This window comes from Poecile atricapillus, chromosome 2 (assembly GCF_030490865.1).
Source record: "Poecile atricapillus isolate bPoeAtr1 chromosome 2, bPoeAtr1.hap1, whole genome shotgun sequence".
In the NCBI taxonomy this organism is placed as follows: domain Eukaryota; kingdom Metazoa; phylum Chordata; class Aves; order Passeriformes; family Paridae; genus Poecile; species Poecile atricapillus.
The window spans coordinates 98232144-98251540 of record NC_081250.1 but is presented as its reverse complement, the minus strand read 5'-3'; the positions used below and the strand labels follow the sequence as shown (position 1 = coordinate 98251540).

The 19397-nt window shown below is 34.9% G+C and overlaps 1 protein-coding gene across 1 annotated transcript in view; it reads left to right on the top strand.

Moving 5' to 3' along the window:
- Window positions 1-19397, top strand: part of CCDC102B (coiled-coil domain containing 102B) — a 136611-nt gene that overhangs the window by 39386 nt on the left and 77828 nt on the right. Inside the window, exon 6 of the mRNA XM_058831864.1 lies at window positions 2527-2631. Within this exon, the coding sequence (XP_058687847.1) occupies window positions 2527-2631 (105 nt within the window). The remainder of the gene's footprint in view (window positions 1-2526; window positions 2632-19397) is intronic.

The following is a 19397-nucleotide window of genomic DNA, read 5'->3' as shown; positions in this document are numbered from 1 at the left end:
TTATGGAGAGAAAATATTCACATTTTCAGGGAAAATTAAAGATCTCAAGTTTTTTTTTCCCATGTTGCAAATTTTTTCTTAAGCTTTCATTTTTCTTTATAAATCAGAATCTGGAGTTCCACACAACAGCATCATACAGAATGGAATTTCCCTGTGGCTGCCTTGGGTTAGCTGTCCACTCCCAGCTTCATGTGCAGCCCAAGCCTCCTTGCTCGCAGGGCAGTACGAGAAGCTGAAAGTGCCTTGACTTAGTGTAAGCAGTGCTCAGTAACAATGGGAATTTCCCTTTGTTATCAACATTATTCTCATACTAAATTCAGAACATAGCACTGTACCAGCTACTAGGAAGAAAATGAACTCCTATCCCAGCTGAAATCAGGACTGTTAAATATGTAAATTTATCATAATTGCATCTTGGATGCAATGAATTGAACTTTTACAGGCAACGGTAAATAAATTTATCTTTGACATCAGATTTTCATGTGATAGTCATCTTCTGCTGAATTTCTTAACTGAAATTCAACCTTGGATGGTTTTGTGATTTCTCTCTATTTGATGTCTGACAAAAATGAATTTGTATTGATTAGTGTCAACACTGTGAAAAGGTGAACTTTCAGGCTTAGAATTTCAGCGGTATATTTTGGCAGGTGCTTTGCAAGAAGACAAGGTTTCTCATGTTCTGGAACTTTCATGGATACTGGTAATAATAAATATGCCTTCATATTTATTTAGGAAAAAACATGGAGCTTGTGATTGTAGTCCAGTATACTGTGTTCAAATAATTTGCATAACTTTGCTGGGGAAGAAAAAATATTTGCTGCTAAATAGGGGTATGTGATTCCTTAATTTCCAACTATTGTATAGAAATTCAGTGGATAGATTTTAAAGACCACATTAGGAACACACGAGCATCAAACATTTACTTGTGTGTTGGAGTTAGCAACTTGCAGTCTCTCACGCTGGAGCCTCTCTAATCGTTTGATGACCTGTGCCCAGAACTGCAGACAGTGCTAGAGGTGAGGCTACACCAATACAGAGCAGAGAGGAACAATCACTTTTACTGTCCTCTGAAAATCTGAATGAGCGTCTTTAACTTTATTTGGTTTCTAATTGTTTTTATTTACTCAGAAACAGTGTGGGAACAGACAAGTGTGCAATTTGATTAAGCTAGATAATGACATTGTTACTATTCACAGGATCATAATTATGTTTCTTTTATGCTGCAACAGCTCATTCTCTTTGCTCTACATGCAGTACCTTTTCATTATTTGCCAGAAATCGATTTTAGAATAAAAGTAACCAATAGAACTGAAAAAGTACACTTCTATGGCTCTTTCTAAAGCCCTGTTGGCACAGATATCCTGTTTCTTCAGTGAAGAAGTGTCTCACAATGTTTTCAGTCTCCATTTTTATCAAATAATTGATTTCAGTTCTCACAGAACTGAAAATTGTAAAAAGTTCTTAAAATTTTGACCTTTTTTAATATATTAACAATTCCCTTATTTTTTTCCACCTCAAAAACTGGAATCTTTTATTTTCATAGTTTTTAATTTATGTTAGTCTCTTTTAATCTCCTGTGAAGAACCAGCTAATAATAACAACTTGTTAACAGTAAGTCCTTGCCTATAATAGTCTTCTGATAAATGTTCCATTTCCAGGTACTCCTGATAATACCTGGTTTGTGTTATAAACATAAATCCACTTTACCATTTTTTCATCTGAAGTCTAAGAAGTACTTAATGCAGCTGTGACAAAAAATACTATGTGGTTGTCTCTGAAAATAAATTAGTTCTTTGATAATTACTCTATATGACTTAGTAATTTGTCTTTTTGTTGATATATTTAGTTCACCCTCTATGTGGGTTTGATGAACAAATTCATAAAGTTATGCTAAAATAGGATTACAGCATTAGCCATAAAAGATAATATTTCCCTTAAGACTATTAATCATAACCACAAGAAAAAGATTAGCATGAAAACTTAAAAATCTTTCCTCTGATTATGAGGATAACTGTATGTAGTACTGAAGATATACTTTAAAATCTCTTCATTTTAATGACCATTTATTTCTATCCTTCTAAATTGTAAATAGAAAAACATGCTGACTTTTTGTCTTTTGGGGAATAAAAAGAGAACTTTGACATTGTCAAGCCAAAATCAGTCTTAGTGTTATTTAAAACATTTCATTAATTTTTTAATACTATCTTTCCATAAATAGCAGGAAAAGAATAGTATTTTGTTACCTGCTACTCTATAAAAAGAATTATCTATGCTTTATTTTTTGAAGGCACATTTGATGAAAAATTTACTGTCTTGGTTATTTTCTTTTCAAATTCAAATATTTAACTTCATGAAACATGGGAAACTTACACCTTGGGCCGATTTCTGAGGTGGCCACCTTACTCTGAGGTGAAGCTATTAGCCTCACCCAGTGAAAACCAGGGGGTTTTAATCAGATTATTCCTCTTTCTTTTTCTTTTTGTTTTCTTTTTTGGTTATTCCTCCTCCTACCCTCAACCTTCCTAGCTGGAAAGAATGCAGTGCGAGAGTGCCTCTGAATGGGGAAAGAGAGAGCGACTAGAAGCAGAAAAACAAAGTTTGGAAGAAGAGACCAGAAAACAAAAAATGCAGGTAAAAGAAATCCAGGAATCTCTGGAGATTAAAAAAAAATAAAACAACACTAACTAAACTGAGTTGTGATCATTAAAATGCACAAAGTAGGTTTTTGGTTAAAAATAGGCTTATTTTTACTTAATTTAGTAGTATTACTTAGTTGGATTATTTAGGGAGCATTCACACCCAAAATTACTATTTCAAAATGTCAAAAATTGTCTCTAAAACAAGGATTATGCAATACAGAGAAACCCTTACTGCATCCAGACTTGAACAATTGGGCCTCAGTGGCTTAGAATTTTTGTAGGGTACAGAAAGAGAAAATAATACCTGTTCATTTTTAAAAGGAGCAGGGAGAAATTGCAAGTATAACAATACTAGGAAGCAAAAGTGAAGACTCAGAGGAACAAAAGAGGTTAAGGAAGCTTTGTGAGCTACTGAGTCCTGATGAAAATCAAAGCAGAAAAAAAACTGAGAAACAATTTCCATGTCTTGTTGAACATCAAATCTCTTCTTAGGAGAAGTAGAACTGAAGGAAGCACCCGCTCTTTTTTTTTTTTTAGTTTGTTTCTCCAAGGATCTGTTCATTTATTGTACTGCTAAAAATGACTTGATAATTTATTCAGAGACTCTTAGTCTTTATTTTATAGTTTTCTGTGCTGATAATTAATAGTATTCCAGAAGGCTCCCACTTTCACTGAGATTCTGAAAGTTCAAAAAAGAGAAAGGAAAAAGGCCCCCAAATCCACCAACCAATCACTAAATGTACATATCCCATGCTATGAGTTGCGTAGTGGGAAACAGTAACTTTTCTTCATTTGCCTAAATAACAAATAATTTTATCTAATTTACGTGCATTTGCTGTTGAATAATAACATTCTAAGTGACTAGATTTAGTTTAGTAACTAGTAATTTCTCTTGGGAAAGACTCAGAGAGAGGTTTTATACTTGATGTCTGCTGTTAACTGTGATCATAAGATTTTTCTGTTTCCATCATGACAAACAGCAAATGGAAGCTCATGCATATAAGGCTACCCTTCTAACCTATCTTACATAACAATGGGTTTTAGCTTTTCTTTACTACTATTTATTTTATGATAACACATACATATCACATCTGTATTTTCTTGATTTATTTGTAATGCAAGTAACTTGAGGTTGGAGATATGGACAGAAGGACATAAGGACAGAAGGAGACTCATCCTCATATGCTTAGGCATATTACCATATGACAAATCTCTTTTGCTTATATGTCTGTGCTGGCTTGTTCATTGTTGGTTTGGTTTTTCTTTTAAAAAATAATTAGTTGCATAGACTATTAGATATCTGTGATCAGCATTCTCTGTTAGTATCAGCTCTCTCCTTTAATAAAGCAACCCTAGATCTACCTTTATATTATTATCCTGATTTACAATAACTGCAAAACGTGGAATCACAGGACAAGTCTGACTGGAATGGGCCTCATGAGATCTTCAGTCCTACCTCCTGCTCAAAGCAAGATCAGCTCCGAAATCAGACTGAGTTATTCAAGGTTTTGTCAGTGAGGTCTCAAAAACATCCATGCTACTCTGGGCAGCAGATTTGTGATGGCTTGACCCCAGCTGGTAGTTAAGCTCCCACCTAGCCTCATTCACTCGCCAGCAATGGGTTGGGGGACAGAATTGGAGGGGCAAAAATGGGAAAAGAACTTGTGGATTGAGATAAAGATTAATAACTGGAAAGGGGGAGAAGGGAAAAGAAGGGGGGGAAAAAAAACGTGATGAAGAAGCAATCAACACCACCAGCAGACTGATTGCCTAGCCAGTCTCTAAGCAACAGCTGCTTCAGATAAAAACATCACCATGTCATTGAAAGGGACTTCCTTCCCAGGTGTAGGACTTTGTCATTGCTTAATTTCACAAGGTTCTTGTTGGCCCCTTCTTTCAGCTTAACAAAATCCCATCTACAGCCAAGGTTATTGCCTCTGCCTGCCCCACCCTCAGGAAAGAGACAGCAAGACCTTGATGGGAGCAGTTTGCCTCCTAAGCTGTGAATTGAGCATGTGCTGTGTCTCTCCATATTAGGCTGGGAGCCATGCCCTGTGGTGCCTCCACCCCAAGGCTGAGCTGTCTTGTATGCTTCAGCAGCATTTCCAGCCAGATCTCCTGATGGAGTCTGCCACAGTATCCTAAGCATGTCCAGGACTCCTGGCCTCTGGCTGCAGTGGTACCACAAAAAACACTTCTGTGACACCAAACACTCATTGACAAGATGAGTAAAATTAAAGATTAACAGGATTGAAATGCTGTGGCAAACCCTTAATGAGAAAATGGACTCTTCACAGCTGGAAAAAGTAAGGAAACAATCTTATGAAAAAAATTACTCTTTCAACGAGTTATCTCCAAGTCCGTCATGGCATTGGAGACCTGGTCAGCCATATCTGGAGAAGGTAGTGGTTAGCTGGCATATTTTTTAACCTTGCAGCTGCCCTTAAATTCAAAACAGGTGCTAAGAAAGGAGTTTATTTTTCAAGGATTCCAGCCTAACTCAATTTAGATAGAACCTGCCTACTCCTTTGTAGACACATCCTAATGTCACTGTTGAGCCTTACTAAACTCTCAGACTATTTCTGATTTTCCCTAATACTATAAAAAAACCTGAAAACAATTACTTTGACTTCTGGTTCAAGATCTTTTTATTTCTGGGATAGTAGCTTCAAGTTCAAATAAAATAGCATTATATGCACGGTTAGAGGAGTAAAAAATAATGACTCCTTTAATGTGAATGATGGTTAGATATCTAGGTCAGCAAAAATTGAAATTACATCTATTTAAAGGTCTATGTGCATCTTGATCTGAATGATTATGACTTTATTTAGCAAGTAGACAGGAGACATACAGGTAAATTTTTACAGCATGAATCACAAGCAAAATACAGTTACCTAGTATCTTACTTTTTTCCAAAACCTGTATTTGTGAGATTATTTGGATAATCCATTGTAGTTTAAAACAATATTCAGTGTTATTAATTGATATATATATATAGCTGATTCATACTTGTAGAGGGTATAAGCAAATAATGGCAACATTTTTTGTTTAGTAACAGTTTTAGTAGTATTAAAAACATGGTATTAATACACAAAAATTAAATCCTTACATGCTTTGACTAAACGATTTCATGTTGAGAGTAATCTTGCTCTTTAATATGTATACATACCTCCATAGGACATAGAATTTGTGCAATCTCTTGCCACTGATAGTAGTAAACCATGTAGATTGAAGTTTTGAACATAAAATTTAATATTAATTATATATTTCAAAAAGTGTGAATACTTAATGTTATTCTTAGCTGGGATTATGTTGGTCTAAAATGTTTCCACGTGCAGTTTTTAAAAGGTTAACTTCTGTTGTACAAGATGAGCAGAATTGATGAAACAATTGAGATCAGACATTGTTACTGTGCAGTTTTACTGATTGTACTTCTTGAAATGGAAAATACCATTTAAATTAATAGATGTATTATTTGGCTAATATCATGGTAACAAATATTAAAAGGACCTAACTTGTACATCTAGGAAGTTATAACATGAAGAAAAAAACACCTTGTTGATGTTATAAATACCCAAAACATGATGTTTATGGAAAAATATTTTCTCTTCCATCTGTGAACTTGAAACAAACTTATAAATTAATTTTGAGGAATAGTAACTATCCTTTTTTATTATCTCTAATGATTATGGTAAACAGCTGGCTATGAAATATTAAATAATGGAATATGTTTTGTAGTGGACCTGAATATTGAACTGTGGAGCTTGTGGATGCATAAACTACTTTTTTATTTTAAGTTTGATTTCTATCTGTAGTAAGATAAGGTTATCATGTGGTTAGCAAAAAAATAAAAAAATCTGTACATCCATGGACTTTGTTAGAAGTGCCTAGGAGCTTCCCCATACCAGACACAAGCAGCTCCAACTGGCTCCAAAAGAAAACCACCGGCCACAGCTGAGCCAGTGTGAGAGAAACACCCCTGCAGACACCCAGGTCAGTGATGCAGGAAGGGGAGGAGGTGCTCTGGGAGCCAGAGCACGGATTCCCCTGCAGCCCATGGTGCAGACCAAGGTGAGGCAGCTGTGCCCCTGCAGCCCATTGAGGTCCATGGTGGAGCAAATGGCCATCTCACTGCCCATGGATGACCCTGTGCAGGAGCAAGTGGACTTGCTCTGAAGGAAAGTGCAGCCTGTGAGAGCACATGCAGGAGCAGGCTCCTGGCAAGAATCTCAGCCCGTGAGAGACCCACTCTGGAACAATCTGCTTCTAAAAGACTTAACTGCATGGAAAGCTCCCATCCTCAATCAATTCTTGAAGAACTATGGCCTGCAGGAAGAAGCCATGCTTGAGCAGTTCATGAAGGACTGTATCCCATGGGAGTGACACTCCTCACTCTGATACAGGGGAACAGCATGAGGAAGAAGGAGAAGCAGTTGAGGATTTTGGAGATTGATCCATATTTTGACATTGTCCTTCTACGTGCATAGAGGGAAGAGGTAGTGGAGAAAATGAGTAAAGAAGTGATGTTGAGCCTGAGAGGAAGGGTGAGAAGGAGGATGATTTTAGTTTTATCTGTTTTTAACCATCCTGCTCTATTTTTAACTGATAATATATTTAATTTTCCCCTTGTCAAGTCTATTTATTCTTATGAGATAAATCTGAATTCATGAAACCTATTTTCCTTTCCATTCTGTCCTGTGGAGGAGAGGTGTGAGAGCAGCTGGGTGGGAATCTGGAATTCAGCCAAGGTCATCCCATCATAGTGTCAGAGGTGGGTGTGTTCCTCACGTTTCACAGGCAAAAGTTACTTTTTATGATGCAACTTCAATGAGATTGGTTTTCTTTGTATTTCTAAAATACAGGAACATTATCCACTGTCTCCTTTCCCTTAGATCCTCTCCTTTCCTCCCTTAGTAAAAGTGAAAGGGGTATTTCTTCCTAATTATATGAGGTATTTGATGATGGTTTGCTTCTATGCAGAAAATAATTAGTCTTCTGCAGTCAGAAGTCTTCCTTCCTAACAGTATCACTGTGTAAACTCTAATTTTTATGGATACGAAGTTTTGGTGTAGGAGTAGGTACAATGTGAGTGACATTCTTCCTTACTTTAACTAAAAAATTATAAAACTAGTAAAGGCTATAAGACTAAATTGATCCTCTCTAAATATATCGTTTTAGTTGAATAAGAAATCAAAGTTCAAATGTTCCCTTTTTTTTAATATTTAGAAAAATCAAATTAACAAAAATTCCAAAATAAAAATCCTCTGTCTGCACATCTCTAAAGAAGATGTTATAAAACAGCAATACTCACTTCCAGATTTTTTTTAATAAAGGTTAGACCACTACAGTAGCACACATTTGATGAAAGACAGCCTTATTAATCTGAGCTCCATAGAAACATATCACAAGTTATTAATTAGAACAGCTTTTGCAAGTACAGTTGAGAAATCAAATTTAAGAAGTGGTCAAGAAAAATAAATGGAGCAAGATAAGGTGAAAACTGCTGCAGCTGCATAAACATACCTTTACATTTTGGTTAAAAGACATATTGTGGCTTTAAGGCAAATTCTTTCATCATCCCCACTTGAATTGGTATTGCTTTAATTCAGAGTGATTTTGTGCACATTAATTCTTTCTAAAGTAAACCATGTGGGAAGTTCTGCTTCAGGTATTAACAGTCCCTAAGCCCTGAGAGAGTGGATATGGCTGGAGCATTGACAGTTTTTGGGATGGCCTAATGTCACATGTGGATTAAGGGCCACGGGAGCAGGAAAAAATCTGTGTTTGTGTGTGGGGCTCAACATTTGCTGCTCTGCTCTGTTTACCAACTTCTGCTGTGCTGAATTAGGGGTGTGAGTAGGGCCAAATGCAAAAGGAGTTGCAAACTGCTTCTTTGTCAACAGTGAGCACATTCAGAGAGTGTGCAGTGATCTGTCTGCACGATCTCTGAATGCCTGGGGAGTGCCAGATGTGTTTTGAGAGGGCACCACAGTACAGAGGAGGAGTTTTATAATTTGCCTAGATGATTAGAGAGGAATTTAAATACTAATGGCTTATATTAATTACCATGTGTTTCATTGCTGGTTATGTGTCATGGATCTCTTGGACTAAGTTTTTTATATATTTTTTACTCTTCATCAGAAAAAACATGAGAGGAGATGTAATTATGGTAATATTGTTATGCCCTTTGATGTTCATCTAGCACTGTTCATCCAGTGGAGAAATATATTTGTTTCAACAAAAACCACTGGGGCTGGTTGTTGCAATGATATAACAGTACAGGCTGCACAATTTGCTCCCCTAATGGATTTCTAAAACACAATATATTTTGTCAGAATTACAACGTACAGTACAGTTGTTTTTATATGTTTGTTTTCTAATTACTTCCTGGTGGAGTTCTCATTTAAATTCCTTAGAAAATTGATTAAACTGTAGAGCTAAAACTAATAAAAATAGAGTTTTACAGATATGTTTCCTCCAGAAAATTATGTTGATGTTTAATAAAAGAAAGGGAAAAAATTACTGGATTACAAGCTGTTATAGATCAACACTCAGCACTGTACTTTTCTCACCAATTTGTTCCCAGTTTCAAAGATATTTTACTTCCAAATTCCTGACAAGAAAAGCTGAAAGTCCAAGAACAGATTTAAAAATTAATCTGTCATTTGCACCCGACTAGTGGTATGCTTCTAATTTTTCATTTAATTTTATTATCACCTGTTTTCTAACTTCTTGAATGGGCCTGTAAATTGTAATGACACATTTTTCAAAGATTTTTAATTACACATTTTATCATGATGATGGAAACCAGAAAATCTATAAGTGTTTTTGATGCATGTGTACAATTAGCTATTCAATACTGTATTATTTCTTTTTAAAACAATGTTTTTATTTCACTTAAATATTTAGCATTGTTCTGTAGTTTCCCAATTGTATTGCACCACCTCCCTTCTTGTTTTTTCCAGTCAATTGGGAAAGCTTGCTTTAAAAAAGCAAGTTGCCTGTTTTATTTTTGCAGAGTAGCATGAGAGTATTTGCATGCCATCAGAATAAAATTTCATCTAGTCCTATATCTCATTTCTGACATTGACCAAAAATGTTTTATGTATGTTTAGAATACTTACTAAAAGCAACACAGGAATTCTCTCTCAGAGAACTGTCATGGCTTCTTAACAATTCATGTCTTAGTAGTTTCCAGAATGAGATCAGAGTTTTTCAACTCTAATGCTTCTTACTGAATATTTTTTTGTAATTTTTTAAAAATTATTTTTGAACACTTGTAAATTTTTAACATTCACAATGCCCTGCCATGAAAAATTATAATTTTAGCTGCACATTAGTAAAACATTTGCACTGTTTGCTTTACATCTACTTTTACATTTCCATGATACTGAAAGAGAAAATTAATTCAGTTCCCTCTTTCTTCACACCATCATTGATATGATCTTCCAACACCATGGAAACTGCTCAATTATTCCTCTCTTCTTTCCCTTCTTACTTATTATTTCCTAATTTAGTAACTAGGTATTTCGGTATGGAAGAGCCTTTTTCTGTGTCAACTAAGTTTCTCTAAGAATCACTGTAGAAGGCCTTTGTTAAATGCCATTTGAAGTCCTGCCTAGACCTCTGATCTAGCAGAGTCAATTTATTGACTCATCCAGAAAACTGGCGTAAGTTAGTAAGACCTAAGATTTTTTTGAATAAAAATTGTTTTTATTCTTCTTCAATAAATCATATTTGCCCATGCCTCATCTTATTTGCAATTAAGAATGTCAATATTAGTTCTTTCTGGGCTTTTTTATACCCTCTTGAAGCATTTTAAAGATTATCCTTGTGTTAACTGTTTTCTAGGCTTTTTGAATTCTTTAATGTCTGGTATCTAGTTCCAGGACTTTCTAATTAGCCTTTTTGTCTCTTTGATTTATTACAATGTTAAGTTTGAGACAGACCCTCTGATGTAATCCATACATATATACATACATATATATATATATATATATACATATACATATATATATATATATATACATATATATATATATATAAAGTACAAACACAGAATTATTTCCACGCTTCTCCCATGTGAATACAGAGGAAACTCAAGTGACTTTCTTGTTTCCTTAGTTTTTTATATTGTTTACGGAAATGTCAATAGACTATGAGGTTTCTTGCTGTTGATTTGTTAGAAAAAGGATTAATAATAGCTTTTATAATTTCTGAAAGTTGTTCCTCATATCCTATTTGAGTATTTTTAGTTATCTTTTTTAAAATACTACCAGATTTTAAGATCTATTTTTCCACCTTGTAAAAAGATAGTTACATTATTCATGTGATATATTTTATCTAGTTCCCTTATGAAATAACCACTGTAGACCCTACCCCAGAATATATGTATGAGAAACTAATTTAACTTTCTTCTTCTCTATTCTCAGACTTGAACATGTTTTCAGATTGTTCCTAAAATCTGTAATAAGATAGAATTCTAATCTTTAATTATCTTTTTTTCCCCATTTTATTAATTCCTAAAGTATTTTCTTGATATTATTGCTGTTGATAGAAGGTTAGGAATTTTACTCGGTTTTTTTTCTTATGTCTTATGATTAAGTTGTCATTTGGTAAAGAGGAAAATCTGCGTCCAAGTGTGTCAATGCTCTGTTCAAGTTTTATTCCTTTGAATTCAGCCTGTCAAATCTGAGTAATCAGTGATTAATCTTTTCAATTATATAGAAATTTTGGTCCTGTATGAAACATCTGAAAGCTTGTCTCAGTTGGCAAGGTACTTGCTACCATCACTGAATATTTTAAAATACCGCTGATTAAATTTCACCTTTGAAGTAGCAGACTTTCAAATTCACTTGTTGCAGGAAAAGGAGTTGGACTTATTTTTGCGGGGACCTTCTAACTCAGGATATTCTGCGATTCAAATTACTTTTTAAGAAAATTTTTAAAAATAGATAAAAAGTGGCTAATTCAGCCTTCAATTTGGGACATCTTTCAACAGTCTTGGAAAAAAAACAAAAGGAATTATTCCTCAGCAGTATCTCTTAAAAATGCGTACTCATGGATTTGAACATTTTTGACATTTGGAAATTTCAATTCTTTAAACAATCTAAGTTAGAGTAATCTAAGTCTAACTGGAAATAGTCTGGTATTTCTTCGTTAGACCTTATTTAAAAAAAAAAAAAAAAAAGAAGGGAAAAAAAAAGAGCACAATACTTTGAGGCTTAAGAATTTCATCGAAATTTAGTCCTGTGCCAAAGCAGAGAAGAGAAATAACAGCTTTTATTTTGTTATTATTTAAGGTAATTTTGTCAAGATTCAGTTTCTTAAAAACAGCACTTATTTGTGCACATTGGCGACATGTAGTCTCCTAATAGCATAAATACTTACCTATGGATCTGAACACCTCTTGTCTGACCTCATCCCTTCCCATATGCTTTGCTTTTCTCAGTTGAGGAATATTGACCTCTCTGTCTTTCTCTGTTCCAGAAAATTTGTGATGAGGGAAAATAATAGTTTACGTAAGATAACCAAAGCTATTTCTCTACCTAAAGGCAAAATCCTTTTTTTCTTTCTTTTTCTTTTCTTTTTAATATGTTTTGACCAGAATTTTATTTTTACTTGATGATGCTAAAGCTGTTCTTTTATTGTAGTCTAAAACTTCACTTCTTATTGCCAAAACATTGTGAAAGAAATTCCTTTTTTCATTTTTTTGGTAAGGGAATAACATCTAATATTTCTAGTATTTTTGTTTAATTATATTTGGGAAGTGAATATGCTAAAAAACAATTTCAAGACATTCTCAAGCTGTGTTGACATATAATTTCAAAGGAAAATAAATAAACTTCAACATTATTTTACCTATTATGTACAAGCAGAAATATCAATCGTGAAGTCATTTAGCAGGAACTCTTAGATACCATAATAAATGGTATCCAGCCATTTTTACTTCTTACTACTTACATTTCTTACTTCCAGCCATACATCTACCAAGCACATTTATTTTCACACTACCAAATGTGTAATGCAAATGAGTTGCAACCATGTTGGAAGATGCAATTTCCTTAGTGCCAGATAGTATACTATATTTAATACACTGTTGTACACCTTGCTTAAGCAGGTTGTAGACACTCTTACAAATGTTATCTTAGAAAACATTTTTCTCTCTTAGAGTTTGCAAGAGGTCCATGTAATTTTGCAAGAGATTAGTCTATGGAGACTGCTTTTTCTGATAGTGTTGTATAGGCATGCAATGGCTGTAAGTATTTAGAATCCAGAATTCCTCTTATGTTGTGCTTGTCTTATTTTGGTGTCAGCATCAAAACTGTATGTGAACCTCTACCCCAATATGTCAGAGGCACCCATTCCCCAAGGGAAGCAAAGCCAGGAGCTGAGCAGCACTTACTTTTGGTATCCAGCTGAGCATTTTGTCCAAGCTTTATTTAAGGTCCTTTCTAAAGGGGGAGCAGGGGCATGCCCTCAGCTATACTGCCTCTAAATTGGCCCAAAGCCCAGGAAGCCAAATCTCTGCCCTTAGAACCCCACTGTCCATCACTTAGTATCAAATGACTGTATCTGAATTAAAACTTGGCTAAGAGGCTATAAAACTGTTGAACAGGGATAGTTTCAGCCCACCCTAATTCACCAAAATATTAAGTTTCTTCTGTTCAAATTGATTAAATGTGAGCTAGTTTTGTTTTTTTTTTTTATTGTGTTTTTGTTTTGTGAGTTTGTTTGCTTTATTTTGGTGGGGTTTTTGTTTGTTTGCTTTTGTATGTGTTTTGGGGTTTTTGTTATGGTTTTGTGGTTATTTATTGTTCTGGTAAACTAATCAATTAATAACTTTTATGTCATGTTGAAGGTCAACATTGGTGATTGCTGACCTTCAACTGGAAATGATTGTAATGGGCTCCTGTATAGTTGAGTGGAAATACCTTTTACCAAATCTAATGGCCTAGAACTGATAAGTTTAAATCAATTACTCTACATTCACACTCTTGTGGTTTTATGATTACTAGGTGTAAAGGTATCTGCAGTTCTGAATTGCCTTAGACATTTACAACTCATCACACGACACACCATGACTGAAGAAGGTGCTTTTTTGTGAGAAGTAATATTTCCAGCTAACTAAGTGGAAGTGAATGCTTTTGGCAGTTCTGCATCCCTGGCTCCCATGGTATAAGGCAGATCAATTTACATGAAGAATATTGTTGGAAAAATCTGAAAGGTCATGGTACTCAGACATATATAATAGTCTGCCTTCTAAAAAAATCAATCTGTCTGCATTGATTAGGTGAAGCAAGCTATTGATGTTTCTGTTTGTTTCAGAAACTGATGGCTGTGCTGAGAGTAAACTTTATTTCCATTGACCTTACTGGGACTTCTTAAGTCTAATAAATAAATTATTTCATTTTATATACAAAAATAATCTTTATGATTTAGAAAATATTGACTCCAAAAATTAAAAACTTTTAGGAAAGTGTGCTATAAAGAGAAAGAACATAAGGTCCTAGAGTAAAATAATGAGACATATTTTAATTTTTTAATTCTTAATGAAACTAGATTTGACTCTTTTCTGTTTTCACAACACTCCACAAAAGACTCGTAGCTTATAAACTGCTCAGTTTGTTTCCATCAAGATGTAATAAAAACTTCAATAATGGTAAAAAATTGCAGTGTTCTCTCTGAAAAATGAAGGATAGTAAAGATAATACAAAGCCTTGAATGTTTATGGGGTTTTTTTTGATGAATGTATGTATTCCCTGAAATAGGAAGATAGAAATATTAAAGAAATTATATGCTCTATACCATTGGACTGCAATTTAGTATTCTGTTACTAATTGATTAGGTAATGAAGGATTAGAAAAGATATTTTTTGAATTTCTAATAATTTTTTTCACTATATAGTTAGTTCTTATCCAAGAACAAATTATTTTCTTCCAAGTGCTTGTTTTTCTGAAATGTTTCAGGTCATGAAATTTAGCCTGTAACTTATTTATAAAGAATTTATTACTAGTGACCCAAATACTTGATGACAAGTCACAAGAGGTTTTCAAGGAGACCTTTCCAAGTGTGTGGTGCTTACTAGCTTCTAAATGCAGATAAGTTAATTTCACTGAACAGTGGATGCAACTCACACAGAAATGTTAAATCAAATGCCTCAGGATATTAAATTTCATAAGAACCAATCAGGATCGTGTGCATGAAGCAGAAGTTTTACACTTTGGAATGCTGAAGGTCATACGCCAATCAAACAGAAGTTGTGAAAACTGGAGTTTATAAGGAGAAATGTCTGAAATAGTTTCAAATTCTTATTCCTCATATGGAAAAAAGAATAAAACCTCTGTTTTTTTCTTTGTGATGAAAACATGATTTGGCTCTGAAATCTTGGACATGATTCCCTAAATTGCATACAATATTTTGGAATAATAAAGAATGTTCTATATAATTTTCTATAATTTTATGAACAGGTATATTTATACTATGCATTTGTGTTTTGTTCATTATAAATATGTGTTCACAAACTGAAAAGATAAAATAGAATCAATTGATGAATAAAGACCCAAAATATCTATAATCAAAACAACGTGATTTTTAAAAAGGAGTTTTTTAAAAATATTGAAATATTGGTGTTCAATCTTGCAAATTTCACTTGTTCTTTGTATATTCTCTAAGTTATTAAATTTTCAAATACAGGACATTAATGTCTTTTCTCTGTCCTGAAAAGGATATAAAAATTAAATTAATTATGTTAGGATCACTTGTCATTATTTCTATAAATGGTCATACAAAACTAGACACAGAAAAAATTTTTGCTTATTTGAGGCTTCTTGTTTTGAGCCAAGAAGAAGAAAATGGAATTATCCTTTAAAATCACACAGCCCTAAAAATGATTGGAATTTTTTTTTGATTGAAAGAACATTCCACTTTGGGCTCTTTTATGAAAAAATAATTGTTAGCTGGTGTATTGTAAATGTACATTGTATTATTTTAAATAAACTTCTTTAGGGTTAGAAATGCTCCTGCATAGAAGGTAAAAATAACTTATCTGAAGAGGGGTGAGACAAGGAGGGAACAAAGTTTAGGGCTGGTTTTTTGGTTTTTTTTTTTTTAACCTAAAATATAGATATGAATTTAAAATTTTAATTTAATTTTAATTTAATTTTTTTTTTTAAATTAGCTGTGGTAAAAAACACAGCTATGTACATACACTCAAATAACATATATGGAATAATAGAATTAGAGAATCACAGAATGTTTATGGTAGAAAGGATCTTAATTTTAAGACGATTTAGTTCCAACCCCACTGCCATGTGCAGAGGCAATTTCCAATAGACCATTAGAGCTCCATCTGCCCTGCCTTTGAACACTTCCGGGGATGGGACCTCCACAACTTCTCTGGGCAACCTGTTCCAGTGACTCATCACTGCCACAGTAAAGGATTTCTTCATAATATCTAATCTAAACCTGCCCTCTTTCAGTTTGAAGCCATTCCCTCCTGCCCCGTCGCTAGACATCCTTGTAAAATTCTCTCTTCATTTTTCTTGTAGGCTCCCTTCAGGTATTGGAAGGTTACAGTTAGGTCACCCCAAAGCCTTCTTTTTTCCAGGTTAAAGAAACACAATTCTCCCAGTTTTTCCTCATGGGAGAGATGGGATAGCTGCTCCTTTCCTCTAATCAACTTGGTGGCCTCCTCTGGACTCACTCCAGTAGGTGCATGTCTTTCTTACACAGATCTGGATGTAGGGTTCCAGGTGAGGTCTCACCAGAGCAGATGGACAGAATTCCCTCCCTTGCTGTGCTGCCCATGCTGCTTTGGATGCAGCCCAGGACACTTCTGGCTTTCTGGGCTCCAAGCACACATGGCTGGGTCACATCCAGCCTCTCATCCACCAGCACCCCCAAGTCCTTCCTGGCAGGGCTGTTCTCAACCTGTTCATCTCCCAGCCTGTGTTGATGCCAGGGGTTGTCCTGACCCAGGTGCACCCCTTGCACGTGGTCTCGTGAAATCTCATGACCTTTGCATTGGAGCTTGTCCAGGTCCCTCTGGATGGCATCTCAACCTTCAGGTGGGTTAACTGCACCACTCAGCTTGGTGTCATCTGCAAATTTGCTGAGGGTGAACTCAATTCCTTCATCTTTGTTATTCATGAAGATATTAAATTACATTAGTCCCAGTACAGACCAGTATAGAAAATATAGTTTGATTTTATACTAATTATAGAAATAGAAACAAGAATGTTTTGTAGTGGTAGAGAATCATAGGTAAATTGTGGACCATCCAGTTCATGGAATGTTCCAAAACTCAGGCACATCTATGTGAACTCAACTTTCTTAAACCTTCAAGCAGTAAATCAGCATAAGAGAATCAGAAGTCTTTACAGGTGCTATTTATGAACACTAAAATAGATACTATGCAATCACTTGTCTACCTGCTGTGATCTCTTACCTACCTGATGCATTTTTCTTTTAACACAATAATTATTATAAATTAAGATATTCAGTATCTTAAATTATATGAGCCGTCTGTGTATAAGCCACTGAGCTGTGGATTTGGAATAGTAAAAGCAGGCTGATACAGTCCAGCTCAGATGTGCATGTAGGCTGCAGTATTTCCTATCTACCTTTGAACTGTGGACAAAAGATATGAATTTGTATTTTTCTTATTTTTAAACAGTACTGCTGGGCTAAGGAACTTGTACTGGGGTATTTGTTCAGTTTGGCTGCAGAGAAAGAGGTGCTGTTTCATAAGATCAGCTAAATTGATATTTAGAAATGTCACCTGTGATATGGTGGCCTTTTCTAATATATCCCAAGGTAAATATAACCTTTCACTCAAAATTTTGTTGTTGAAATTATGTAGTTGTATAGTCTGTTTCTTATTTGGAGTCTTTCATATTTAAATGATTAAAAAAAACCACCAACAACATGTTTTTAAGCAGATCTACCTTTTCTTTTTTGCCTCTAAACATCGATTTCTATTTATAAACATGTTAGAAAGCATGCCATTAACATGGTAGGAAATGGTTGAGCAGCATTTTAATGTTTGAACAATTCCCACTGAGAAGGGGAAAATAGGCCTTGCTAGATTGGACAAACAGGAATTTTTGATTTGAGAAACATATGGGAAATGGTGGAAAGCATATGTTCTAAATCCAGATTTTTATGATATGGAACTATCTTTCTATGCATTGTCCTCACAAGCCAAGAAGAATGCTGTGATAGTTTCATCTTTAAACTTTTTCACTTTTTCTATGTATTGTGTCCTCTTACTTTTCACCCCTGCTGCAAAACCAGGCATAAGTCACCTGATGACACCAGCAAATGTTGACAGGAAAATTATGCTGCTTTAGAATAGTCCTCAGATAAATTGCTCAGGAGACTTGTCAAAAATGCCTTACAGTTCTCGTAGCACACATATTAGAGTTACCTTCTGGGTGATCTGAGGGAAGAATAGTGCTCCATACTTTCTTTTCAAGATCAGAAATAGAAACATTACCGTGGCTTTGGATGTGCTCTGAAAATTACTTATTGTGAATTCTTTCCACCACACTGTACTAACTCAATAGCTTTTAGGAACATAATCAAAATTATATGGTTTTGGGGTGGTTTTTTTAACCCTTTGTGCCAGGTAGCATTTCCATGTGGTTACTGCAGAGATCTATTTTTCACAAAAAACTCACCCATGGATCAGCAAGAGAGAAAAGTTTATTTTGGAAACAAAAGCTTAATAAGAATATATTGTGTTAACATGACATACTAATTTGTATTTAGGACAACTGTATGAAATTGCTTACGCAAGTCAGTAAGATAATCTAGATGGGAATGTGGCTTTTGACTTTTCCATATGTATTAAATATACAGCAGCTGTGTGGAATTGGTAAACTGAGCTAGATTAATGTATGCATTAAATACATATGATGACATATGAAGGACTGTATTTACAGAAGGACTATTACTGGAAAAACATGGTCTTGTCAGTGTGATAGCACCCATCTCAAGATACAGTACAAGGGTGCAATATAAAACAAGCAACCAAAAAACATAGTGATGTTTTAAGTTAAGGTGGTCATATCTCTTCTCTCCCCCAGCCACAGAAATTATATTCAAGTGGTATTCAGAAGTCTTGTTCATAGAGGTTTGGTAGTGATCTTGTTCAAAATCCAAATCTTGAATTGATTACAAAACTTCCTAACTGAAAATCTGAGGATCCAAGACAGGTCCATTATGCAGATCTTCTTCATGAGACTTGAGCCCTGATTTTGGGAAAAGCAGAAGTCACACTGCAATGCTCTGCATTGTTGGTTTGACCTCACACTGTAAATTTGTAGTGAGAAAAATATATTGCCTACCCTGAATGTGCTCCTATCATCTGTGAACATCATACTCAATAGAGCTGACTTGGAAATTATGATTTGTTGTACTTATTTGCTAAGTAGGATATCTGTACTTGTTGCTGAGCACTAGGGCAATATGTCTACCTGAGAAAGGTAAATGGTAACAAAACCAGATTTTTGCTATGTAGCTTTCCTTCTCTGAATGCCCTGCTGTCTCTTCTTCTTCCTCCAGCTTTACAGGCTGAGCACAGCATGGTATGGGATATCTCTGTCCAGTTGGGTTCAGCTGTCCGAGCTGCATCCTCTCATAGCCTCTTGCCCATCCCCAGTCCCCTCGCTGTCAAGGCAACACAAGCAGAAAAGGCTGGGATTTTGTGTAGGTACTGCTCAATAACAGCTGAAACATCTCATGTTCCTACAC